Consider the following 26888-nt stretch of genomic DNA (forward strand, 5'->3'; position numbering starts at 1 on the left):
TCTGACGGACCTTTTTGCCTTTTATTTTCCTTCGTGATTCATCGTCATCTTAGAGACTAAGAAACCATGTCTTGGGCTAGAACTTACCCTTGGGATGTGATCTTAAAAATGGTATGGCCAAGTGGCGTTTTTAAGAAACTTGGACCCAAGCCTTGGCCCGGGCCATCCCAGGTTAGTGAGCACTGCCCGGGGCTCCGGCTGCTGCCGGGTCTGAGAACCGCTCCTGGGAACACAGTTCCTCTCTCCACACACCAGCCCTTCTTCAGCACCAGCTGAACTGACACATGGGTTTTCCAGTCTCAAGGGAAGAGATGAGAGATCGTTTTGAACGAGACGAAAGATCTGGTGCTATATTGAAAATCCTCAATAGGCTTGCTTCGTTTTTGAGTCTCAGGGTTTGGGAATAAGGGAAAAATAGATGAGTTTTTAAAAAGTGGTTGAATTAGTTCATTTAGAGGGCGCTTGATTGCAAGAGTCGCTGCTGGTTAATTATCAGAATCGGCTGCATTCCTGGCTACGGCTTTAAGTAGCAAATTATTTAGGGTAGTCGGATCCCCTGTTTTCTAGGTCAAATATTATCTCCCTGGAAATTCTCCTATTAGTCCCTTCTTCCTACCGATGCTTTCTGTGACCGCTTCTGGAGGTTAATCCGAGCGTGCTGTTTCACACACTCACACTGAGGCCCTGCGGTGGCGTCATTTGAAAATTTCTCTCCTTTATCTCTCTCTCTCTCTCTCTCTCTCTCTCTCTCTCTTTTTTTTTTTTTTTTTCAGTAGGGGAGTAGAGGAGGGAACAACATGGCTTTCATTTTTTGCCTGCCCTGAAAATGAAAGCAGGGCATGCTGGGAAGGCTAGAAGCTCCATCCCTGATTCGTTTTGCGTCCTCGGGAGGAGCTGTACCTCTGGGGGCTCCAGGGAGCGCTGTTGACCCACCAGTGTGGCGGGACTCCAGTGTCACCAGCCGACACAGCCGCACTCGTGTTGGAAGGCCCAGCTGTCCACCTTGGAGCCAGACCAGACCAGGTGACCATCAGGCTCCGCTTCCTAGCTGCTTTGGGGCCTGTTCCTTAACTCCGTAAGCTGACTTTCCGCCTCTGTGAAGAAGGGTGAATCCCAGCACCTCGAGGCGTAAGGGGTATGAAAAGGCTCCAGAGTCGGAGGTCTGGATGCGGAGCCAAGCTCGGCCGCTTTGTAGCCCTGGGATTCTGAAAAGGTTCCTGCGTCGCCCCGTGCCTCAGTATCCCCATCAGCAATCCTGGCGGCAATCAGGCACCACTTCACTGTGAGGAAGAAAGAGCTGCAAATACAGTGCCACCGAAGCGGCTTCGGGCCCCTGGTCTCCCTGCACCTCTGGAAGGACACATCCCGCACCCGCTGTGGTCCAGTGATGGGTTCAGGTGGGGCAGCCTCAGGGGGTCCATCGCTGTTTCGTGACTCAAGGGTACAAGGAGGTATTGTTTAATTACAGAAGACGCAAAGTGCTCCTGTGTAGGTAGGATTCAGAAAGAACCCATGTGGGCTCATGTCGCAGTCACCTTTTTTGTTGTGGGTTGGCTTTGGTCAAGGCGCTGTCCTTGGGGCCAAGGTCAAGAAGCCAGGGACAGACACCCAGCTGCTGCGACGCCTTTAGACTCTGCTGAATGCCTTCTGCTTTCACCGGTCTTTTAACCTCATTCAGTTCTCCCACGGCCCTGAAAGTCAGGCTCCAGGGTAATCCTCAACCATACCAGGGAGTCAGCTGAGTCCCCAGTGTCTGTGACCAACCTGTCTGAGCCACTCAGCTGGGAGAGGCAGGGCCAGCTGGAATCAGGGCCGTTCTGGGCTCTCCTGTGGAGATTAACTGTTGGATAATGTAGGTGAAACTCTCAAGTCTTTTTTGAGAGGTTCCTTGCAGAAGGTTGACTTTCAAGAGGGGGGGGGTGCTTCTTCACTCCTGGGTCCTTCCACCTGGGGGCAGCAGTGAGACAGTCTTCCAAGCCGGGGATCTTCGTGCTTTTGTGTAGCTAAGGTTTGTTTGAAGTTCGGAGGAGAAATCAGGGAAGGCTTCCTGGAGGAGATGGCATTTGAATTGGACCTTGAGAAGCAGACAAGACTATGAGAGGTGGAAGTAGAGAGGCAAAGTGAACAACACGGGCAGGGTCATGGAGGTGGAAAATCCCAGAGGCGGCAAAAACTCATTTGTTCTCATTGAACCACTTTGTTCATGAGATGGCAGGGAAGGAGGTAAGGTTGATGAAAGCGATCAGGCTCAGGTTATGGAAGGCTTTGATTGTCAGGCTGAAGGGTTGGCCTTATGTTTTTTCCTCAGTGAGCAGTAGGGATGCGTCGAAGGTTTTGCCCAGGGGCATGTTGTGTTCAGAGTCACGCACTAGGAAAATGAACTTATTTGGGTATGTAAGAAGAGGGGCGGGGTTGCAGGTGCACCTAGAGGTGTGAACCAACTGTGACAAATAAGACTTGTCCCCTAGGGGCGGCTGGGTGGCTCCATCTGCTAAGCATCCGACTCTCAGTTTCAGCTCAGGTCATGGCCTCACGGTTTGTGAGTTCAAGCCCCCCATCGGACTCCACACTAAGAGTACAGAGCCTACTTGGGACTCTCTCTCTCTCTCTCTCTCTCTCTCTCTCTCTGCCCCTCCCCCACTTGCACGCTCTCTCTCTCTCTCTCCTTGCTCTCAAAATAAATAAATAAACTTTAAGAAAAAAAATAAGACTCGGTCAGGCTGCTGAGTCCAGCACGGGGACCCTACTGTCAGTTAGAAACCATTCTGTTGTCACAGTTCCAACGTATTTTTACTTCCGTTACAGGAAAATAGTGGCTGAGTATGAGAAGACCATCGCTCAGATGATAGGTAGGTGTCCTGACTGGCGGCCTCAAGCCTCCCCGAAGCTTCTGAACCACGGGGAGGGCTTTGAAGTTAGACGCTCGGAGTGTGTTCATCTTCGGCCCCTCTTAGAACGTGAAGTCCTTCAGGGAGGGACCGATTTTAGTGTGTGTGCTGCTAAAGTGACCGCTTTTCACCGAGGGACCAGAGCATCCCAGAATGTGAGCCTGGGGGCCTCCTGGAAACACCTGCTAGAATGTTCCTTAGCACCATTCGTGCCTGTGGGAAGCCATGGCAGTTACCTCAATGGCCACCATCGAGCCAGGACTTGCCCGCTTCTTGGGGAAAGAGGTTTGGGTTGGTTCCTAGGGTGTTTGGGGGATTTCTTGGCTCATGAGAGGGACGAAGAATCAAATCCCTCAACTCTAACTTAGACTCAAGGGACAAAATACTCAGCCTTCACGCAGGGTTCTAGGGCAAGGACGGTGGAACGCGTGGCAGTCCTGCCTGCCCACCCCCCCCCCCCCCGCCCCCCTGTGCATTACCTGATCTCACAGGGATGGGCATTGACTCAGAATCTGTCTTCGCACCCCTGGCAGCCGGTCCTGACGCTGCTTTGGCCTCCAATAAAAAATGGCCTCAAGTGGCAAGTTCTACACCCCCTGGCACTTAAAAAGAAAAAAGAAGAAGAATGGGAAAAGAGCTCACAGAAGCGCTGAGCCCGTTTTCACACTAATGATCACTATTCAGAAACGATGCTATGACTTGGCAGGGGCGGGGGAGATTTTTATTTATTTATTTTATTTTATTTGCTTAGGTCCAGGATACCAGTTTAAAAAAAAAAAAATCTTTTACTCCTGAGGACACATGGAGTAAAAGCCCCAGCTCACTGCACGCCAGTTTCTGTGTCGAAGCTGGACGCTGGGTTAACAGATGATTCCTCTCTCTCTCAAACGTTTGGGTCTGAGTCATGCTACCACACCTCTAGCTTGTCCCAAGAGAAATATGAGAGCAGCCTTGGGAATGGTGAAGAGGCTGACAACTGAGGGCTTTCTATTCAAAGGGGCTTTAATTTTGATATATTACAACAGAGGCCGTTCCTCCCAGATCTCAAGGAAAGTCCATTTGGGTGTTTCTAAGGATCAGCTCGTGGTGTATGCTTTCTATCGAATGAAACCTCTTTATTAAATTGGTATACGAATTTATGAATACATATGGATGAGATATAAAAAAAAAAAAACCTCTTGGAACCAAAGCTGCCTGTAAAAGTGGTCAGGAAGGAGGATTTATGTCTTCCAATATACAATGTTTGGCACACTGAGCACAGCGTGGCCTCCTGGAGTCTTAGGTTGTGAAAACGTCACTCAGACCTACCGTGGCTCATCTGGAAATACCCTTCTGCATCTCAGAGCCCTACATTGTTATTTTTGCCCTTGGTGACGACACTTGGGCCAAGGTTGAGATGGGGGTAAAAGGGCAGGAGCCTCTGCCCCTGAGAGAATGCCGTCCAGAGCCATCTGCTAGCACTCGGCTGGCTGTTTTTGATAGAAGTAGACATTCGTTCCCTCTTAAACACCGCAGAGTAAGAATCTCTCTCCCTGGCGCAAGTGGCCTGTCCCTGCTGGACAGAAAGATGACTCAGCTCTGACTTCCTTGCAGCCTATTTGCCGGTGGGAGTAGTTTCAATTGGTGGGAGAACATTTCAATTCTAGGCAGGTTGAGTGGGTGGAGCTCAGACCGCAGGCGTTAAGGCTACGCACCCCCAGCCCCCCACCCCCCTCCCCCGGGGAGACCTGGTATGTTTGGCCGAAGGGTCCCTCTCTTCAAGAGCTGTGATCTCACCCCTCTGAGCATTTTCCTCTTTGGGGGTGTTTGAGCGCTGCCAGAGGCCCTGTGAGCGCCCTCCGGTGTCCCTAGCTGCAGGCAGCGCTGTCACCCAGGGTGACGCATGTCCCGTCCTGGTTCCCCGTCCTCGGGCATTTTCATCAGCCACTTTTCAGACCTTGTTCATCAGCTGGCATGTCTGTGGCTGTCACCTGTCAGTCACTACTGCAGGGCATTGATGAGGGCCACCGCAGATTTCCAGGTCCTTGTGTCCTTGTAGACAATGGCGTGGGGCTGAGGCACAGCCAGGACTCCCTCCCTGTCACTGCGGGCGGGACCCGCCTTCTTGCTGGGCAGGCTGTGGGTCCCCATACGTGGAAACATACCAGCCTCCTCTCTCTCTTCTTCTCCTTTGCACCCACCTACCCAGCATCCCTGGTGAGAGGGAAAAACTCAAGCTCCAGGAGCTTGGCAGTTCAGGCAGAATGAACATTGGTAGCGTTTTGAAGTCAAAACTTCACCCCACCTGCGCCAGCCCCTCCTGGCTGCAGCCCGGCTCCCTGGCTTCCGTGTAACCGTCACAAATGTTCCACGCCAGCGTGACACGTGTCCTGCCATCGTCGTCCGTTCTCGTCACATGTTACTAAAGAGAATATGCTCTTGAGTTCAGAGACTGCATACTTAGGATTCAGGACAAAAAAGACCTCTGTGCTTTTCTGCATTCCAGGTTGTTGCAATTGATTTCTTTTTTGCTTTCCTAACAACTGCCCTGATTATCTGTTTTGCTTCCATTTTCTGTTGCTTCTTGCCCTTTGCTTGCAAAACACACAGGCAAGCCTGGTAAGTAAACGCTTCTTCACCTAACGTGACACCTGCCCATTGCAACCCACGTCTGTCTGTTTGTTTGTTTGTTTCTGTTTTTGTTACTTTTGCTATTGTGTATTTGCCGCATTCCCCCTCCCCCTCCCCCGAAAAACATGGTTTAATAATGTTTTGCCTGCAAAAAGAAAAACAAAACAGAAAAATCTCCCAGGGCATTGTTTTGTTGTTGAGTCTGGAGCATTTTGAGTTTGGGGCTGATTTCCTGATGTGAAGAACCTGACTGCGTGTGTAATTTGCAAGAAGATTTGTGGCGCGTTCTCACCTCCTCCGTCTCCTGGGAACCGGGAAATTTCTATTTTTACGAGCCTTTTGGGGGGAGGGCAGGAAACCTGAGGCAAGCTAAGTCTCAGATCCAGGAAATCAGATGGACTCTGTTTGATAAATGGCTTTTTACAAGCCAAGTGAAATGTATCCGTGGCCTCAGATCAGCCCCGGAATGTGCATTTTACCATGTGCCGAGGACTAAGGAAGCAGCTAAAATGTAATAAAAACAAGCGTTCGGTTACTGGAGCATCGTTTCTTTTAGGAGCCTGGGCGCAGCAAGATTGCGGGCAGTTCTTTTCTTGCCGTGTGTTAAAAAGCTCCCCCTCCGTGAGTGATTGATGTGACATCATGCCAGTTTGGGGGTGCCCGTGATGCTGTTGATGATGGGTCACTGATCCTGGGTTCTTATTATGTCACAGGCTTCATATACATTTTCGCTTAATCTTCCCTGAAATGCCACGAGATAAGTAATGTGAACCCCTCTTTCAGCTCAGGAGGCTGAGACTCCTAGAGGTTAAAAACCCTGCCCAAGGCAGCAGAGCTGGGGAGTGTCAGAGCCAGGACGGAACCTGGGCAGTCGAGAGTCTGGCGCCTGGGTCCTTCCTCTCTGCCCCGGCAGCGGGGGCTCTGGAGGCAGGGGTGGAGGTCCATCAGACGTCTTCCGGGTCTGTGGCTCTCCAAGCGTGACCCCTGGACCAGCCGCTTCAGCATCATCGGGGAACTAGTCACAGATGCCGATTCTCGGCCCCACCGCAGGCCTGCCAGATCAGAACTCACTGGGTGGGGTGCTGCTGTCTGTGTTTAAACAAGCCCCTGCTGATTCAGGTGCACGTTCATGTGTGACAACCCCTTCATTTTGGAAATGAGGCCCTGAGCCCCCGAGAGCCAGGACTTTTGAATGAGTTTGTATCACAGCCGAAGCTAAAACCCAGGATGTGGTTCCCCTGCCCTGAGCCCTTTCCCTCCACAGCACGCAACAAGAATACACGTAACTTTAGGAGACAGGACAGTGCCGATCCGCCAGGAACGCAAGGGAAAGAACCCAGAGCAGCGTCCCTCTGCTTTTTTTTTTTTTTTTTTTTAAGTTTTTACTTAAATTCCAGTTAGTTAATATACAGTGCAATATTAGCTTCAGGTGTAAAAATGCTTTGATACAATACCCAGTGCTCATCACAAGTGCACCCCTTGCTTTGAAGGGAGCTTCCTCCTTCCAGGTCTGTTACTAACAGGCTCAGGGAGAGAAGGGAGAGAGATGGTTATGAGCATGGCTTGGGGTTTGGATTGCCAGGTTCCGCTCGTTCATTCACAGCACGGATGTGTTGAGGCACCCTGTGAGTCAGGCGCTGTCCTAGGCTCTGGAATTAAAGATGTGGACAAAGCAAGACTTAAGACCCTGCCCTCACGCAGCGCGCACTCTAGGCAGACAGACAGCTGGTGCACACCTGTGTGCATGCATGCTGCTGGGAAGAGAATGGACTGGAAAGTAGGGAGGAGGCGCTTCCCGCAGGTGCTCAGGAAGGCACCTCTGGGGACGTGGCCTGGTGTCAAGAACCCGAGTGAGTGGGGAGCCGTGGACGTTCACGGTAGAATGGTCGTGGGGGTCAGAGGACAGAGCAGTTCCTTTTACTAGGCTCAGCCACTCTGAACTGGGCCAGAATTCTTAGGCACATAACTGAGAAAGTCACTTTGACGGAAAGAGCTCCATTTTTGTCGGAGTTAAAACATTTGCTGTGTCCAAGGAAATGTCCGTTTCTGTGCGAAGCAGAATTTCAGGGCTGGTGGTTATGTGGGCCTTGGTTCATGGGATGTTTTAAGGGTGAAACCTTTTTCTTTTCCAATAACCATGTCTTTATGTCGATAATACACAGAAAGACCTGTTCCTCGGAGCCCAGACTCCTATACCTTTTTATCTTGCTCAACACAAAATTCACTAGTGATTTTTTTCCCACCTTATGGATCTGTTGGCCACCATCAACCACATAGCATCCCTGGGGCCTCGAATGTCGATTTTGAGGGGTCCACATTGATCGGGTTGAAGACGGTGGCTGGTTTCCATCCCTTCTAACACTGCAAAGGCCCAGGTCTGCGATGCCGGAGCTGTGGGGGTTTTTGTGCCTTCAGAGACGGTCTGGGTGGGCTCGGGGAGCGGGTCCGTCCCAAGTCTGGGATGCCCCGTGCTTAGACCGACTTGCGATCTGAGGCCTCGGCTGCCTCTGGGACCAGGCCGGGATGCACCGGTCCCATCGTCTGTTCTTTGTGTCTCTTGCCAGAGGATGAGCAGAGGGAGAAGTCAGTCTCCCACCAGACTGTCCAGCAGCTGGTCCTGGAGAAGGAGCAAGCCCTGGCCGACCTGAACTCCGTGGAGAAATCTCTGGCCGATCTCTTCAGGAGATACGAGAAGATGAAGGAGGTCCTTGAAGGCTTCCGCAAGGTGTGTGTGTGTCGGGGCCGAGCAGGTGGCCGGACGTGCGGGGCGGGGGGAGGAGGCGCAGGTTGAGAGAGTGCACAGGGAGCTGGACTTGGCTGTCCAGCGTTCTACCCGCATCAGGGAGTTCTCGGGGTTCCCAGCGCCTGGGCTGTCTCTTCCGTGGGTGCGACCTCTGTCCTCTGTCGTGTCAGAATGAAGAAGTGCTGAAGAAATGTGCCCAGGAGTACCTGTCCCGGGTGAAGAAAGAGGAGCAGAGGTACCAGGCCCTGAAGGTGCATGCAGAGGAAAAGCTGGACAGGTAACGCGGCCTCAGGTCTGCTCCCAAAGACCTCTCGGCACCCCCTGCCGAGGCAGGCTGGGAGCTCCAACGACCCCACGGACCCTGGCTTAGAAAAAGCAGATAATCCCTTTGTGTTTTTTCAGTGTGACTTGTGATAACAGTGTCCTCGGCATCTTGATAAGTGGAGCGTGCATGTTGTAATCTCCAGGGCACCCACTCAAAGCGTTTTGGCCTCATGGGAATGGGGGCTGGGGGCAGGGTGGGGGTGCTCCTGGGCTCCTAAGCAGGCCCCCACTGGTAGGAACTGGATCCAGACAGTTCCCGCCGTCCAGAGCTGAGAGGAGGAAGGTGGGAAGGGTCTCCGGGGAAGGTGGTCTTTTCTGAGCACCGCCGCCCCCCCCCCCCCACCTTGTATCCGTAGGGCCAACGCCGAGATCGCGCAGGTCCGAGGCAAGGCCCAGCAGGAGCAGGCCGCCTACCAGGCCAGTCTGCGGAAGGAGCAGCTTCGTGTGGACGCTCTGGAGAGGACGTTGGAGCAGAAGGTAAGAGCCGACGGCCGGTGGGGCTGGTCAGACCCTCAGATCAGCAGAGGCTGGGGTTTCCTGCGGCCTCCGCGGCTCCCGGGACAGGTGTATGCCTCGTGAGCATACGCTTGTTCTCCCTCCGGAAGATCCAGTGTAGGGCCAGCCCTGTTACTGTCCTCTCTGCTCTTCCTGGAACTGCCGTCCGCTTGGGTGTTTGCTGCTGGTTTTCGCTCCCTTTTCAGCATCCATTCATTTGTCACACATCTACTGAAAAATCTCGATGTGCCGGGCATTGTATTTCGCCCTGCATCTAGACGCTTACCGGTGGGGGAATCGGGTAACCACCAGAGGCCAGGGGCAGATGCAGAAAACGGGCCACGTTGGGGTCGAAAGGTCCCCCAGATGTCCGCCTGCTTCCACGGATGGGGGGGACCCTCCTGAGGTCCCTTAGCTTGTCCTGATTTCCGGTCTAGCACTCAGTCCACTGCACACACCCTCTCCCCGGGTGTCCAAATGAGAAGCCCCTTCCGCCCAAGAGTCCGAATCTGGGTAAGCGTGGGCCAGGCAGTCTCCCTCCCTGAGTGTGTTTCCAGAACAAACCCATATGGTTGATCCACTGAGCCTTCGGAGTCCCCTGGATGGTTATCCAAGAACCCAGTGGCCTGGGGTAGCATCACTTCACCTGCATTTGGGCCTTAATGGGTAGTCACGGTTGGGGCGGGGGTGTCCTTTGTGGGCCAGTGGCACCAGTGCCGTCGCATGGTGCTGGGTCCACAGTCTTCCTGGCTGTCCAGAATTCAGCACTAGAAAACCCACATTCCAGATCATTCTTGTTCTTTGCCTTTTCTTTTTGGGATGAAGACAAGTGGCTGCCAGACAAAATTGTATTTTTAAAAAAGAAAGAAGGAAAAAGTCTGGATGGTGCCAAATACCCCAAGTCTGTTCTACCGCCTCAATTTTCCAGGCTCTGCTCCGCGTTCCTAGCAGAAAGCACAGAGTCAGGACCAGCATTTACTCATTCTGTCTGTATTTTTTGAGCGGCACTGCATTGTTAGTGTTAAGTGGGTGTTTATTTTTAAAGATTTAAAAAAATTTTTTTAATGTTTATTAATTTTTGACAGTGAGAGACAGCATGAGCAGAGGAGGGGCAGAGAGAGAGAGAGAGACACACACACACACACACACACACACAATCCAAAACAGGCTCCAGGCTCCGAGCCATCAGCACAGAGCCCGATATGGGGCTCGAACTCACGAACCATGAGATCGTGACCGGAGCTGAAGTCGGGACACTTAACCGACTGAGCCACCCAGGCGCCCCGAGTGGGTGTTTATTTTTTATTCTTTGAATGTTGATAATCCATGTGTGGCATATTGGGTGACTCCTGAAAAGTGGAATACTCCTTTAAGTTAAAGACCACATTCCCCCCAGCATTTTGGGCAGTTGGGCATCAGATGTTTCTAGGTGGAAAATGCAGCAATATGTTTGTTCCCTTCTGTTTGCATCAGGATTTGATGGTGTTTGCACTGTATCCTGGTGTTAGCTAAAACAGTAGAGGTAAAACCCGAGTCAGGATAGATGTTTTCTAGGCAACCTGGCCTGTTGAGACTCTTCATTGCCAAATGAAGGTAATGATAAACGTTCTGGCAAACTAGAAAACACAGAAGACGGCGAGGTGGGGTGCACCATTTTGGAGAACAGAAAAGATACAAATAGATCTGCAACCATCTGAGACTAAAACCGAGGAAACACGGATTTATCCCCTGAGTTCTTCCCTATGGGACTCTGAGATCCAGAAGGGACGGTCTCTGTTTTAAAGAGATTCAGAAGCATTATCCTCTCCCCCCCCCCCCCCCCACCTCCCCACCAGGCAGTTCTGAAGTGAGGGCGCTGGGCATTTTGCCCAGTCAGGGTGCTGGAAAGGCTGGTGCCCAGTGAGCTGAGCTGCATGGTGGCTGTTTGCTAGGCAGTGGGCCGATGCTGCAAAGACAGAGCTGGAGAACCTCCAGGAGTCCATAGCGGGTCTGCCAGTGCCTCTCAGCCATCAGTCGCTGGACGTTACGCTAAATAAGTGAGATAGCAAAGCCATCTAGGAGCCAGGCCGGCCTCAGTCTGTGCTCCAGGCTTGCTGCGCCTGGCCAGCTGTGTGACCTTCCGTTAAGCGCGACGCGTAACCTCTCTGAGCCTCCGTTTCCTCGCTGAAACGTGGAAATAACAGTGGCTCCCACGAAGGGACTGTTGTGGGAACCGAGTGGGGCCGCTGCCCGGGGTGTGTTTGGCATGGTGCCTGGCACCCAGGAAGCGTGCTGGTAAGATGAAAAGTTATCCTGGGCGGCCCCAGCAGCCGCAGGTTGGCGAGAATAGTAATTTCAGGATGAGCGGCCAGTGCTGCGTTCCTGCAGGGCACCCCTCTTCCCGCAGGCATCTCCGCGCCTCTCAGAACGGAGCTCTCAGGGCTGTGGATTCGAGCAGGGGGTGAGCCGGGGTGACCTTCCGGGTGGGGCTGTCTCCCGGCGGGGGCTGGTGGCTGAACTGCAGTGAGGACTGAATTCGTCTTCCACTAAGGAGGCCCGGCTCTTCCCAAGTAGTGACACTCAGGGATGGCACCCGGAGCCCATCCCGGAAAGCACGGGACACGCGGCTCCGAGCTGGACCAGGAGGAGGTTCTGAGGTTTCCAAAGAAGGGTCTTGGGTTAGCCCCAGGGGAGAGGCTTGAGGTTAAGGCTCCCCGTCCACAGGGACCTCGAAAAAGTGGCTGTGGTGTGTTCCTGGGATACCGATCCAGCCCCCTTGGCGAGGGCCGTTCGAGATGGGCCGCCGAAGCAGGTCGGCATCAGGGCAGAGCCACACCTGCCTTTGAACGGACTCATCCCGTCGGATCCCCGGTCTCAGAGCCCGGACGGTGTTGTCTGCTGGTCGGTGCGGGCTGAGCATGTGGTCGGCTCCCCACCGGCTTTGGCACACGGGCAGGGCATGCATGGCACAAGAGAACCTGGAGGCATCTCGCATCTGCCCCTGCCCCTCTCCCCACCTCCCCATATCCACAGCACCCCCTCGTTTTGCAACCTCTAAATGCTAGAGACCCTATTCAAGTAGGATTGCTCAATGCTTCCTGGTGACATTTCTCAAAAAAGCCACCAAAGAGCTCAGCCTGGACCGTCCTTTCATGTCCGCATCCCTCAGAGGCAAATGAAAGGAAGAGAACCAATACTTGGTTCAGCCCCTGCTGCGTGCCGGTCACTGCTGGGGAGCTTTGCATTCTGACCGCATTCCTTTCTCAGACAGATGTTACCATCCACATTTCAGAGATAAGGACACCAAGGCTCAGAAAGGTTGTGTGAGTTGCTCAGGGTCACAGCTAGCGCTTGGATGTGTGCTTTGATTCATCCCTCGTACCGCTTTGGAGAATTTCAGGGGGACCAAGAAGCCTGGGGCACCCGGGCCCCTGGAAAGCCCAGAGACCATTCTGCTGGGCTTGATTTCAGACAGCCAGGAGATTTCAGCAGCCTTTTCTTTTCTGTTTTGTCTTCGCTTTCAGAATAAAGAGATAGAGGAACTCACCAAGATTTGTGATGAACTGATTGCCAAAATGGGGAAAAGCTAACTTTGAACCGAATGTTTGGACTTGACCGTTGCGTGCAATATGACCGTCGGCACACTGCCGTCCTTCCAGCGACGCGGACAGGTTCTGTTTTCACTTTTTCGTATGCACTACTGTATTTCCTTTCTAAACGACATTGATTTGATTGTATGCAGTACCAAGGAGACTATCAGAATTTCTTGCTATTGGTTTGCATTTTCTTAGTATAAATTCATAGCAAGTTGACCTCAGAGTTCCTGTATCAGGGAGATTGTCTGATTCTCTAATAAAAGACAAATCGCTGACCTTGGCCTTGCCCTCTGTACATGAGTTCCCAGGGTGAGCGGCTTTTGGATTTAATATGAACTTGTACAGCTTGCACAGGGACTCTTGCCTTAAGGAGTGTAAACTTGATCTGCGTTTGCTGATTTGTGTTAAAAAAAATGCATGTTTCAAATAAAATTCTCTATTGTAAATAAATTTTTTTCTTTGGATCTTGGCAGTAAGCGTGGCTATGATTTCTTTTCTGGGAAGGGTTGGGTCTTTTCTCGCCTTTGTTAAAATCCTATCAGATCTGGCCCTTTCCCCCTCTCTGTCTGGCTCACTTCTTCGTCCATAGATTTAAATAACATTTCCTTCATTATCGTGGCTGTTTGTACGTTGGAAGCTAAGGAGAAGTATTGACTTGCTATTTTTTAAATGCTTATGTGATTATATTGAATTAGCTTAGATTTGGTTTTTACAAATGCTTTCTGAGTTTTGGCGGGAAAGTCTGTTTTCCTTTACTGGCTCGAGGAAGTTGCAGGCTGTCCCTCTTCCTATGCATTCTTTTAGTGTGTGACCATCAACCCTGAAACATGGCCCAGTTCCCTCTAAAGGACCAGCCCCAGGCGAGCGGTTACCCACAGGAGACAGGTAGTGAGGCCAGTTGGGAGATGACGGCGGGATGCACCGGCCGTAGATTCTTTAACGGCTCCTGACTTTCTCGGGAACCCCAGCTTATAGGTTGGGCAGTGAGAGGGTGGGAAGGCATCTTAGTTTCCTAAAATTGCCACCACGTCACATATTTAGCAGCTTAAAACAGTAGAAATGTATTCTCTCGCCGTTCTGGAGGCCAGAAGTCCCAAATCTGAGCATCAGTGGGGTTTTTTTCCCTCCGGGGCTATGAGGTGGAGTCTGTTCCTTGCCTCTCGAAGCAGTCCCTGGTGTCCCTTGGGTGGTGGCTGTGTCACTCTAGTCTCAGCGTCTGTCTTCATGAGCCTTTCTTTTCTGTGTCTCAACTCCCTCTCCCCTCTCTGGTAAGGGCACCGCTCATTGGATTTCGGGCCCACCCCAAACCCAGGATGATCTCTCAGGATTCCCGATTACATCTACGAAGACCCTGTGTCCAAATAAGGGCACACTCCCAGCTGTGGTGGGCATTTGTGTGGGGTCCGAGTGTGCCCGTGGGACGTGTGGCGTGCTGTGTGAGCTTGGAAAGCAGCCGCGAGCCCCCGGTGGCCCTCAGCTCAAGCGCCCCTCGTCCTGCCCAGGCGCAGCGACCACGGGCTGTTCCCCTCACACGGGACCACCCGACGCCTCACAGGACAGGCATCCCAGGCAGCACAAGGAAAGAAAGACAGCCCGCCTCTCCGGAAGTGAGTCCCAGCCTCTGGCCCCACCGTCAACCCCCCTAACAGGGCAGGGGTCTGCCTCCTCCCACCGCCCAGCCACCTCTGCCCGGTCCCGTCTCCCAGTCTCCCCTCCTCACGGCTCAACCGGGCCTCCCCCGGTCCCCCCCAGTCTCACCTGTCCAGGCCCAACCCCTCCCCCACCCTCACCCCAGATTCTGATCTCAGCTGTGTTCTCAAAACAGCCCAGCCTCTTGCTCTGGAAAGTTTCTATTTTTCTTATTACCTAAGCAAAACATTTCCATTGCTAAAAAGTCCAGAAATGCAGGTAAGAAAATGAAACAAACAAACAAGCAAGCACCATGATCCCTAAACCAAGAAATGATCACTGTTGATGTTTTTGTATTTATTTTTCTATGCCTTGTTTCCTCAGTGTATGGAATATTTATTAACTTATCTTTTTAAAGGCGGGATTATTTGGAGTTCTGCAGCCCCCTGCGTGCCGTTTTGTAAACCTTTTTTTTTCATGTAATACTATAATGTAACCATCGTGTTATGCAAACTTTTATATCAATAAATACAGCTCTTTCTCATCATTTCGAATGACTGCATGTATTCTGTGGTACCCAAAATGTGTCTAACCAGCCGCCCACTACTGGACATTCATATTGTGTCCATTGTTTTGCTGTCATTATGCACGCACATTGCATTGAGTTGCCTTATGCATAATGTTTGTGGACAGGAGTTGTCCTTAGGCTGAATTTTTAAAGTGAATAACCTGGGTGAACATCGTCACTACTCCCGCCCAAGTCCAAGTTGGCTTTACGGCTCGTTGCAGTGAGGGAGGACAGCCACCAGGGGGAGCTGTAGGGCACCACCGTAAGGGCGTCTTGGGAGGCAGGTGGGACAGGATTCGGACTTGGTCCAGCTGCTTCTGGGGAAGACGGCAGGAAGCAGGGCTTTGCTGCGTATTGGATGCTCTCGGGGCAGAGACAGTTCTCAGGTTGGGTATCTCGTATCTTCGCTAGACTAAGGCAAAGCTGTAGTTGGTAAAGAAGCAATAGTTGCTCAAATGCATTAGCCAGGATGGAAGGATATTTGGTCCTTTTTGGGGTTTGAATAATGTTCAGGTTCTGTCTGTTCAGACTGATTCTGGGTGGGGCTTGTTTTCTCTTGACCCAGCACAGCGCGGCTAGTCTGACCCTGATTTTCGGCAAAATTGTTAGCGTTCAACAGGAGAACAGCAAGGCGTCGGCAAGAGGGCCAGGCCGGCTCCCAGATACCACAAGCTGTTTTTCTCCCTCTTGGACATTATACACATTTTTAAAGTTTGGGAAACCCATTGCCAAATAGGCTTCCACTGAGGTTGTAGTAAAATTTACCCCTCGGGAGGCGCGTGGGTGGCTCAGTTGAGCGTCCGACTTCAGCTCAGGTCATGATTTCACGGTTCGTGAGTTCGAGCCTCACATCTGGCTCTGTGCTAATAGCTCAGAGCCTGGAGCTTGCTTCAGATTCTGTGTCTCCGTGTCTCTGACCTTACCCCACTTGCGCTCTGTCTCTCTCTCTTAAAAATAAACAAGGAAAAATTTTTTTTACTATTCCTCCCCACGACACACACACCCAACACACACATATTCAGTATATACCTGTTGAGGCATACATCTACCGCTAGGCTACTCTGTCCGCCTGTCAGCCTGGTCTAGCTTGGAAAGGCCTGGCCCTACCTTGGCCTCAGGCACCTGCATGCTAGGCTGCTTCCCCAGACCTACCCACAGGGCCACCGTGCAGAGGGCCTGGCCTTGGGAACCCCTATGGGTTGAGATCAGCTGCTTTGCATCCTTTGCTCACTTGATATAACGCACACGTGCTTGCACATGTTCACCCACGTGATGGCTGCTAGGGACTTCAATTATTTTGCTGTGCTGAGTGGGACGACCACGAGAAGCCAGCACCTGACCTGCCGTCCAGAGCTCCCCTGCAGCCAGCATTACAACCTCGGAGATGCTCAGCACCTCTTCAGAATTTCGGTTTGCCAAGTCCGTTGAAATCTCGAGCTCTGAACATCCTTTTCGTTTTGTTTCTGGGTCAGCATTTCCTTAGGGCTCTCAAGTTGAAGGCGGTGCGACGGGGATACTAAGATCACCCACGAAGACAGAGTGGGGGGGCGGATAGAAACGAGGCAGGTGGTCACTGATGACTGGGATGGGGGCTGCCATCAGAGGGGGAGAAGGTTCTTTTTCTCTCAGGTTTGGCGCTCAGCCCCTTAGGTGTGAGATCTGAGGGGCCCAAGGCCACGCCAGGAGCATGACACAGGTGGAAGAGGTAATGGGCCCGAGTGGGGGCTCAGGCTCTCTAGCTGCTTCTTTCACTTAATTGTCGGCGTTGGGAGGATGCTCAGGTTTTTTAGCCAACCTGTCTGCTTTCCAGGACATTCCACTTGAAAAATTGAACTAGGCGGGGGCGGGTGTTCCGACAAAGGCAGGGTGGAGGTGTGTGCCCAGGCAGGGAAGGGCTGGCAGGAGGAAAGCTGTGTACATCTGAGGCCCACAGGGCTCCCTCGGGGTTTGCGCTCTCTAGCCCTGAAACAATCTGGTGAATGGAAACTATTTTTATTTCCATTTTACAGGAAGGAAACAGAGGCTCAGAGGGGTTAGAAACCTGGGGATTTGACTATCTCAGGCAGGAGAAGGGCCAGCCAGGATTGGATCTGAGCTCTCCAATGACTGCAAGTTCCTCAGGCTGACAGCATCCTTTGTAAGACGTCCGTCGAAAGTAGTGTGGAGAGGGGCGCCTGGGTGGCTCAGTTGGTTACGTGTCCAACTTCGGCTCGAGGCATGATCTCGCGCGGTACATGAGTTCAAGCCCCACATCAGGCTCTGTGCTGACAGCTCGGAGCCTGGAGCCTGCTTCGGATTCTGTCTCCCTCTCTGTCTGTCCCTCCCCACTCATGCTGTTTCTCTCTGTGTCTCCCTCAAAAGTGAATAAACATTAAAAAAAATATATTAAAAAAAAAAAAAAGGAGTGGAGAGAAGGTACCGGAAAGGGGATGTGCCCTCGGGCCGGTAGGGGTGCTCACATCCATCCTGTAATTAGACCGATTGGTGGCCCTGCCTTGAGTCTGGGCTGGCTCTGCTGCTATTTCTATGGACCATGAAAGCCCTGCCGTTCAGTAGATGGGAATGGCTGCGGGGCTCCCCCCGTGTGCCCTGTGAGGCTGGCGTGAGTGGCTCTGCTCCGCCTCGCCTTCACATTTCCCTCTTCAGTGGGTGGACCCGTGACATCTCCCCAGGCTGGTGGCACCTGGCTGGGCTTCTGAGTTCCCCGAGGCCAGAACGGCAATGGCAGAATACAGAGAATTCATGTATCTGCCTTTTGGGTTTTTCAAGAACTGGGAAACACAACCTGGAGATCAAAGGGGTAGGACTAAACAAAGCCCCTTCCCCCATTCCCACCCTACAGTGCAATCAGAGCACGTGGTCATTCCTTCCGTAGCTCCTGACCCCTCTACCGGGGACACCCACCCCTGCCCCATTAAGGTTCATTATTATGATTATTTTTAATGTTTATTTTTGAGAAAGAGAGAGAGACAGAGCATGAGCAGGGGAGGGGCAGAGAGAGAGAGAGAGAGAGACAGAATCTGAAGCAGGCTCCAGGCTCCAAGCTGTCAGCACAGAGCCTGATGCGGGGCTTGAACTCACAAACCATAAGATCATGACCTGAGCCGAAGTTGGACGCTTAACCAACTGAGCCACCTAGGGGCCCCTTTAAGGCTCATTATTGATGTCACATCCTCCAAGAAACCCTCTCTGAACCCTCAGGCCTGGGTCAGTGTTTTCAAATGTAAGTTTTATAATTATTCAGGCATAATGAGGCCGTCAGATCGGGAGACAAGTGCCCATTGAAGACATCGTTCCTTACCCACAGTTCCCGAGAGGGCACGCCATGCCGGGTAAGACCACAGAGTGAGGCATCCCAGTTGGTCAGGAGGCAGGGGAGCAAGGGAAGGGTAGGATGTGGACAAGAGCCTTTACTGTGGTTCCGAGGGAAGGAACGGGTGACGGGGGTAACTAGGCTTAGGATCAGCTAGTGTGGATCATTTCCGTAGGCTCTGGGCCACTGGGGCTCTCTGTAGTTGTTTAATGTCTGGCCCTGGGGTGATTCGCATAGGGGGACAGTGGTCCTAAGTGTGAAAGTCCAATAAAGGGAGTGATGGGATATGGGCTCTGGGTTGGTTGGTTTGCAAGTGAAAAGTCTCGCTCATAGACACGTGTTTTACCATCCCCAGGAACTGACTAACCCTGAGAGGGACGGTCCCTCCTGGGTCAGTCAGCAAGACGTCAAGATGCCAGAGCATCAGGATAAAAAGACATGTTTCTGTAGTCGGCTGCCCCTGCCATGAACTCCTGCAGCTCACCGAGCTTGACCCTTGACTTGTCCATCACGCTGTACTGTCGTAAGGGCAGAGGTAAACCTCCCAAAGCAAAGCGTCTGCACACAAAAGATGATGGAGGGGGGGAGGCAGCTCACAGACAACATTTTGAAATAGTTATAGAGTTAATCTCATGTGCTCATGTGCATTAGAAATAAACCGGCATACCAATGTGTTATTTCATCGATAAAATAAATTTAGAGAAGATGGCTAAATAAAGAACATTCCAGGTTGGGGGAGGATTTGAAAGTGCACAGGTGGTTCTCATCCTCTACTTTGCTCCCCTTTTAGCCCCAACCCCCAGCACAAACCTGATGCTCAAACTTTGTTTTAAATGTGTGAATGGGGCAAGCCCTAGGCCACCCAGTTTGTCATCACCCCCACCCTCCCGGAAGTCTGGGAATACTAGGATGGGCCGGGATAGAGCTGAGCGGTTGTTTTGTCTGAGCTTTGTTGAGCAGATGAGCCAGAGAGAAGAAGGCTTCGCCGAGGCCCCACAGCAAGTCAGTGGCCAGGGTCTGACCCAGTCTAGGGCTCCTCACTTAGCACTGAGACCACCCCACCCCGGCCATACAGGACTCCGTTCAAGGGCAGGACCCACCCTCTGCTTCTTGGTGGAAACCCCTGCCTGTCTTCTGGCTCATACACTACCTCAGCCGGAGGTCTGGTCTACAGGCTGCACCCCACCTGCAGCAACCTGGACCCTGGTGCACAGAGAGCCCCCCACCCCGGGGAGCCAGGCAATCCTGATTTGGGCACTCACAGCCTCCCACTGTGCACACACAGACCCACTGGGTCCTGAATCTTCTAGAATGAGGTTCCTTAGAGCCAGCATTCAGGCTCTGAGGTCAAGACACTCCAAACTGCCAGGACTCCAGGCCTCTGGGTGTACTTTCCACTTAGGGAGGTTAAGGTCATGTCCAGGGGTCACACACAACTAGTCCCAGAGCCAGAGTCAGAATTGGATGTTCTTTCCTGGGTACCCCACTTCCCCCCACCATGGGTGACTGGATGGAGGGGGCTGAAATGGGCTCCCTGGGAAGCTAGGGAGAAACATGTCTCTGGGGTGTTTGAGAAAATGGCTAAGCCACCAGAATCCTCCTGTACCGGGCATGGGAGATTTTGGTACGAGGTGGTTCTAGCTGAAAGCTGTGCTCTTTGGGGTTCGATGTCTGAGCCCCCAAAGGCCTTTGCTCTTGGGGTGTCTGGCTTGGCTGGGCCCATGAGGCATATATCCCAGCACACAGGGCACCACCGGGAAGAGGCCTTCAGAGAAACTTGCTGGGAGCTGTTTCCATTTCTTTGTATTAGTTGTCTTTGCCTTTGGCTAATAGCTCAGCTTGACAGAGCTCTATGGGGTTGTATGTGCAGAGGGCTTTGGAGATGAGCTGAAGGCCTGTCGGGGGTGACAGACACAACCAAAGCCAGGGTCCTGCTTAGGGGCGCTGGGGAGTATGGCACTCTGGGACACTTCCCTAGAGTGGCCACTAGAGAGCGCCCAAGGGCCAGCTCCCAGCTGTGCCCCAGAAGGGGTGCCTGGAGGGTGTTTCTAGGCTTGCCCATGATGGACAAGATGGTCCAGGACAAGGTATTTCAAACTCTTTCACTGAAACCTTACGTGGGACCTACATTCCAGGGACAGGTAGCTGAGAAAAGTTTGGGGTGAAGGGAGAGAAGTGGCAAAGCAGAAATCTATCCACTTGTGCACAGATATCTGCTGACATGAGATGGTGACCCACACAGAAACAGATACACACATGCATACGTGAACACGTGTGTATACACACACACACACACACACACACACACAGTGCTCACCCATGTGCATAGGCAGAGCAGTGGGTAGGGACTGGTACATCCATTTACCGAGTCAAGAGATGTCTTTTGAGCACTTCCTAAGGGCTGAGTTTGGTTGCTGGGTCCTGTGGGGATACAGGAGTGGATAAGGCACCGGAAAACACCCCACAGAAACCAACTACTCTCCCGAGCAGAATGTGGGTGTCAGGGGAGGTAGAATCACAGATCTGAGGGTGAGGAGGGAGGGACATTTAGAGGTGCCTCCTATTTGTGGAGAGTTTTATATAGTTCTAGAACTCCGTTACAAGTAGGCAGATCAGTTACTTTCCTGTTTCACTTTATAGTTTGCATGACTCAGGAAAGGCCGCACGTGAAGACCCTGGAGGAAACAGGTCTCGGGTCTTACGAGCTGCACTGCCTCCAGGCTGCTCTTACTGTAGCTGAGACTTCTGTGAGCCCTGGGGTGGAGGTCCAGGACTTTGATGGACCAAGACTCCCAGGCATGACAGATGTGGCCCCGCCACCCCACCTCCTGGCTTCCGGCCTGGGCTTTGCAGACGAGGTCACGGAGTGCACTGCAAGATTCTGCCATGGCCCCCGGAATGAAAGCTCTTGACTTTGTCCCTGACTTTTAGGCAGTTCTTAGTTGCTGGAGAGAGCTGATTAAAAATCATCTATCAAGATGCTGGCGAAGATGTGGAGAAACAGGAACCCTCTTGCACTGTTGGTGGGAATGCAAATTGGTGCAGCCACTCTGGAAAACAGTGTGGAGGTTCCTCAAAAAATTAAAAATAGACCTACCCTATGACCCAGCAATAGCACTGCTAGGAATTTACCCAAGCGATACAGGAGTGCTGATGCATAGGGGCACTTGTACCCCAATGTTTATAGCAGCACTTTCAACAATAGCCAAATTATGGAAAGAGCCTAAATGTCCATCAACTGACGAATGGATAAAGAAATTGTGGTTTATATACACAATGGAGTACTACGTGGCAATGAGAAAGAATGAAATCTGGCCCTTTGTAGCAACATGGATGGAACTGGAGAGTGTTATGCTAAGTGAAATAAGCCATACAGAGAAAGACAGATACCATATGGTTTCACTCTTATGTGGATCCTGAGAAACTTAACAGAAACCCATGGGGAGGGGAAGGAAAAAAAAAAAAAAAAAGAGGTTAGAGTGGGAGAGAGCCAAAGCATAAGAGACTGTTAAAAACTGAGAACAAACTGAGGGTTGATGGGGGGTGGGAGGGAGGGGAGGGTGGGTGATGGGTATTGAGGAGGCACCTTTTGGGATGAGCACTGGGTGTTGTATGGAAACCAATTTGACAATAAACTTCATATATTGAAAAATAAAATTAAAAAAAAAATCATCTATCAGGAGGGTCGCCTGGGTGGCTCAGTCGGTTGAGCGTCCAACTTCGGCTCAGGTCATGATCTCATGATTCATGAGGAGGAGTTCAAGCCCTGCATTGGGCTCCCTAGTGTCCGTGTGGAACCCACTTCAGAGCCTCTGTCCCCTCTCTCTCTGCCCCTCCTTCTCCCTCTCTGAAAAATAAATATAACGTGGGGCGCCTGGGTGGCTCAGTCGGTTGAGCGGCCGACTTCAGCTCAGGTCAGGATCTCGCGGTCCGTGAGTTCGAGCCCCGCGTCGGGCTCTGTGCTGACAGCTCAGAGCCTGGAGCCTGTTTCGGATTCTGTGTCTCCCTCTCTCTGACCCTCCCCCGTTCATGCTCTGTCTCTCTCTGTCTCAAAAATAAATAAACGTTAAAAAATTTTTTTAAAAAAATTAAATAAATAAATAAATAAATAAATATAACATTAAAAAAATCATGTATCAACAAAACAAATCATCAGGCATGGTTTTAGTAATGTAAAACTCTCCAATTTTTTAAATTTATTTGGAGAGAGAGAGTGTGTGCGCATGCGAGGGCAGGAGGGGCGGAGAGAGAGAGGGAGAGAGAGAATCCCAAGCAGGCTCCATACTGTCAGCGTGGAGCCCGACTTGGGGCTCGAACCCACGAACCGCGAGCTCATGACCTGAGCCGAGACCAGGAGTCAGACGCTCAACTGACTGAGCCCTCCCAGGCACCCCCAGACTCTCCACTTGGTATTTAAATATTTTTGTCGAAACACTCCTGGACACTCGAGCTAGAAAACAGAGCACCCCAGAATGCCAAATCTGGGAGGGATCTGAGAAGCTTCCAGTGCAATCTCCTCTGACAGACGAGGCCTGAGGACTTGGGGGTGGACTCTTCACGGAAGCCCTCTTAGCGGATCTTCCCCCGGCTGCTGTAAAGAGACGTGGAAACAGCGACAGCTCCGCTCCCCTGAGGAGTATGGCCTGGGACCTGCCACCCTTCCCAGAGCCCCTCGGTGAGCACCACCCCCACAGCCCCCAGCTGTGCTCAACCAGGCCTGGAACAGGAAGTGCTCGGAACCTTCCCTGACGTTGCCATGGCGCCCACGACCCGGAAACCAAGGGCAAGCTCTCCCTGCCAAAGCACCTTGGCCCCTAAGAAGAGAAGGGTGAGCCCCAGATGTCATGAGCGCTCTCGGGATTCAGAGTCGGAAGGTGAACGGCCCGCAGCAAGCCTGTAGTTCAGAGACCGGTGCAACGAGAGTGTCTCTGTTCCACAAGCTTCTCCGGTAAACACACCCGTGGCGGCGAGGGGGCTTGAGAGCAGTAAAGTATGGCTGGTGCTTTTCCATCCCTGTTAGAGAAGGAGGGGGTCCCTAGTGACCGGCACTGCCTGGGCTTGGTAGGGAGGGGCTTGGGGGGCTCCAGGCTGGGAGGCAGGAAGGCCTGGAAGCCGAGGGACCAGCACAAATAGCAAATTCTGTGACCAGCCTACTTACAGACCTCCTTCGGTTCCTATCCCTTAGTTGAGGGCGAAGAACTGTGGGTTCTCTCCCGTTTGGCCTTATTGGAGCCACGTTGCCAGCACAGCAGCAGAACTTTGTCAGTCTCCTGGCGGCCTTTAAAAAGTCCGAGATTCTTCTCTTGATTTGCCGAATAACCCACCCTCCAAGTTTCCCCGTGATTACTCTTGTGGCAGAATACAGAATCTCGGGGCTAATCTCCTGTTTAGAAGAGACCCTTGGGAAAGTTCTTGAAAATGGAAACCTCACCTCTTTTGTCTCCCAGGTGTTTCTTCCCCCCCACCCCCCGCACCCCCGAGGGTCATTGCCACTACCGCTCATGAAAATGCTGAATCCGGTGAGTAGACGAATTTCCCAAGGGGGCAGGCGGTGGGGAGCAGCGGAGGCATCTGCTCACGGCTGTGCCGCCAACGTTGCCACAAGGGGATGGGTCGCGCCACCGAGGACCCCCAGCTTTACCGGCTGACCCCGCTGTCAGAGCAGTCCCGCTGCAGGAGCCGGCCACTGTTCCCGTCTGACGCTGCACGGGACTGCCTCTAGATCCCCACTCCACCCTGTCCCATCGCCCCCCATTTCCAGGCACTAGAGCGTACTTCCCAAACTTCATCTGACCGTGTTAACTTCATCACCGTCACCGTCATCATATGAAAACCAAGAGACTCAAAGGTTAAATGACTTGCCTCAAGGCCATACAACCCGCTAGTGGCGATAACAAGATTTGACCTTAAATTCTCCATCCCATGGCCCCTGGTCTCCCCACCCCCCACCCTGCTGGTGACTGGCGTGGCTTAGGAACAACTGTATCCATTTCTGGGGGGTCCCTCGTGGTCCACTTTTCCTGGCGAGGTTTCTTTGAGCCACCACGTCTAAGGTTATATTCCAAATATTCTACTGCTCCCCTAAGGAAACTGCTGAAAGGGTCACTCAGTCAGTTAAGCGTCCGATTTCGGTTCAGGTCACGATCTCACGGTTCGTGAGTTCAAGCCCCACATCGGGCTCTGTGCTGGCAGCTCAGAGCCTGGAGCCTGCTTCGGATTCTGTGTCTCCCCACATAGTGTATGATTCCACTTATGTAAATATTCAGAAGAGCGGATCCACAGAAGCAGAAAGCAGATGAACAGTTGCCAGCAGCTGGGGGAGGGGAAGTTGGAGTGACGGCTTAATGGGTTCGAGATTTCCTTTTGGGGGAATGCACATGTTCTGAACTGGATAGCGGGGGGGGGGGGGGGGGGGGGGGGTGCCGCGTGGCCTCGTAAACGGACGAACTGCTACCGAGGTGTAGGCTGTAAAATGGTGAATGTTCTGTTTTGTGTATTTTGCCACAATAAAAAGCAGTCCCTACCTAGGACCCCCTCAGTTTGTTAACCTCTCAGCATCCCGCGTGAGGATGAGCATTTAAGGAAGTTTCTGGACACATCATCCTGTCCTTGCTTGCGGGTTCTTCAGAGCTACCTGCAAAGAAAGCATCTCTCTCCCTGTTGCCTCTGGCACCTTCTGGCCTAGATTCTAAAATTCCAAATTACTTGGTACCTGGAAATCCTCTGTCTCCCTGGAGAGGATGGCTCCTGGCCACGTTTGAAAGTTGACCAGTGTCTTCACGTGTCTCGATTTCCCTTCTGCTGCACGATTTGGAAAACCTGGCGCGTGGGTGAGGTTAAAAAAAGAAAAGATTTAAAAAAAAAGATTTTCTCCCTTCCTTTGCTTCCGACAGCAGCGCAGAGCTCGGCTGGAACGCCGGATGGTTGGCTCAACAAACCGGTGGCGTTTTCCCTCAAAGCCCTTCTCCGGAGACCTGCTGGGGCTTTCGCAGAGGTGCAAGGCTTTGAGCGTGGACCTTGATGAGGCTCTGAAGAACCCAGACAGGTAGGGAGATCGAAGGCCCATGGCCGGGAATGCCCTGTGGGGGAACTGCGTTTCTGAGAAGTGCCCCACAGGTGGGTCGCTGGGTTATCTGGGCTGCCGTTGGGACCATCCTTCAGGACGGACTACTTCCTCGGAGGAGGTCCGTCGGTGTGACAAAAGCATAGAGAGAGACGGGCCGTTTTCTTTTTCTTTTCTAGATTTTTCTTTTATATTGGGAGCTTTGGACCCTAACAGGATTCTGTTGTGTTTATCAACGGGGCTGTTGACAAAGGAAACTTAGCTAGTCTTGGCTGCGGGTCTGACCCGAACTCATGAATGGGCATTTCCACCCGGTCCTGGCTCCCCATGTGTGAGAAGGAGGCTCCTCCCTCGTTCCCAAGGTGTTCTCACAGCAGGCTGGGAGCATTACTTCTCCATGTGACAAGTTCTTTCCGGCCTGGCCTGGGACGTGGAGCTGGACCCTACTGCAGAGGGAATACTTCGCTTCCCTGGTGCTTTGGACATGAGTGTGCCACTACCCTCCCCGGGCTGACAGTACCTGCCTTCTGAGCACACGGTCGAATCTTCCCGAGCAGGGCCTGTACCCCTGGGCGGCACCTGGCACAGAAGAGCTGTTTGTTCCACCTTTGCCGAGCGAGTAGCCAAATCCTCCCTTTCTAGACCCCCCCGGCCAGCCCTGCTCCAATACCCCAGCCCCTCACAGGTGACGATACGTTACACACATTTGGATAAATCAGATCCATCTGTGTTTGGTGCCTCGCTTCTCTGATGACCCCGGCTTAGAAAAATCGAGTGCTGTGCATTGCTGTGTTTGGCATTAGCCTTAAGCTATCTTGAACTTGTTTTGTATTTATTTCATACTTTGTCTGGGTAGGCGTTTGAAGAAGTCTTAGAGTCACAGGCCCTTGTGTTCCTCAGTGCCGAGGCCAGGCTGGGGATGCAGGCAGTGGAGCTGGGCCTGGGAATATAAGCAAACTGATCCTGAAAACCGACGAGGGCAGCCGGGCAGCAGGAGCAGAAGTCTCCAGAACTTGGTCTGTGCGATCGCTGAGCTGAGCTTCAGGTGGTGGCCTGAGAGGCAGGGCACAGAAACCTGAGGGTGATGGCAGTTGCTGCCGGGTTTTAGGACTATCAGACAGGGTTAGAATTCCTTCTCTTCCATTTACTAAGCTGTGTGACCTTCAGCCAGTGGCTTAACCTCTCTGAGCCTATTTCCTCCTCTGTGAAATGGTGACCACAGCATCTTCCTTGAAAAGTTATCTTGGGTGTTAAATCAGACACCCTAGCACGTGCTAGACGATCCATTAACGGAGTTTCATCTCGACAGCGCGAGCAACCGTTTTGGTTACTGGTCCCGGTGATTTCATTCTGGGGTGTGTCAGCCCTGTGCTCTGCCAGCCAGCAGCCCCATTTTTCATTCTGCCTTGTACCACCTTCCCCAAAGCAAGACACCATGCCTAACACACACAAGCGACACAGCGGGCCTCTCTCCTTGGTGGTGCGAGGAAGCTGTGGGTCCAGAGGCCAGCTGGGGCAAGGAGACACTCCGGGAAGGCTCATCGCTCATGTACCCGGCGGTCAGCTGACCTACGCTCAGCTCACATGGGCGGTCGGGCTCTTCTCCGTGAGCCTCTCGACCTCCTCCGGAGACAGTGGACTCACCTGGGCGTGTTCTCGTGCTGGTGATGACAGAGGACA

General features: G+C 52.4%; 2 protein-coding genes across 8 annotated transcripts in view; both read left to right on the forward strand.

Moving 5' to 3' along the window:
• The window catches only part of LOC122201876 (transforming acidic coiled-coil-containing protein 2-like), a 125766-nt gene extending 110979 nt beyond the window's left edge, over nucleotides 1–14787 (forward strand). For all 5 annotated transcript variants that reach the window (XM_042907839.1, XM_042907838.1, XM_042907836.1 and 2 more), the window contains 5 exons: nucleotides 2806–2849; nucleotides 8063–8223; nucleotides 8412–8518; nucleotides 8922–9042; nucleotides 12564–14787. In XM_042907839.1, the coding sequence (XP_042763773.1) occupies nucleotides 2806–2849; nucleotides 8063–8223; nucleotides 8412–8518; nucleotides 8922–9042; nucleotides 12564–12629 (499 nt within the window). In that variant the 3' untranslated portion in view covers nucleotides 12630–14787. The remainder of the gene's footprint in view (nucleotides 1–2805; nucleotides 2850–8062; nucleotides 8224–8411; nucleotides 8519–8921; nucleotides 9043–12563) is intronic.
• Nucleotides 14788–22911: 8124 nt separating this feature from the next.
• BTBD16 (BTB domain containing 16) overlaps nucleotides 22912–26888 on the forward strand; it is a 44981-nt gene continuing 41004 nt past the window's right edge. Inside the window, exons 1-3 of one of the 3 annotated variants that reach the window (XM_042908961.1) lie at nucleotides 22912–23093; nucleotides 23593–23664; nucleotides 25039–25190. In XM_042908961.1, coding sequence (XP_042764895.1) covers nucleotides 23647–23664; nucleotides 25039–25190 — 170 coding nt within the window. In that variant the 5' untranslated portion in view covers nucleotides 22912–23093; nucleotides 23593–23646. The remainder of the gene's footprint in view (nucleotides 23094–23592; nucleotides 23665–25038; nucleotides 25191–26888) is intronic. The other 2 variants (XM_042908962.1, XM_042908963.1) reach the window with 2 other exon arrangements.

Source organism: Panthera leo, chromosome D2 (assembly GCF_018350215.1).
Source record: "Panthera leo isolate Ple1 chromosome D2, P.leo_Ple1_pat1.1, whole genome shotgun sequence".
Classification (NCBI taxonomy): domain Eukaryota; kingdom Metazoa; phylum Chordata; class Mammalia; order Carnivora; family Felidae; genus Panthera; species Panthera leo.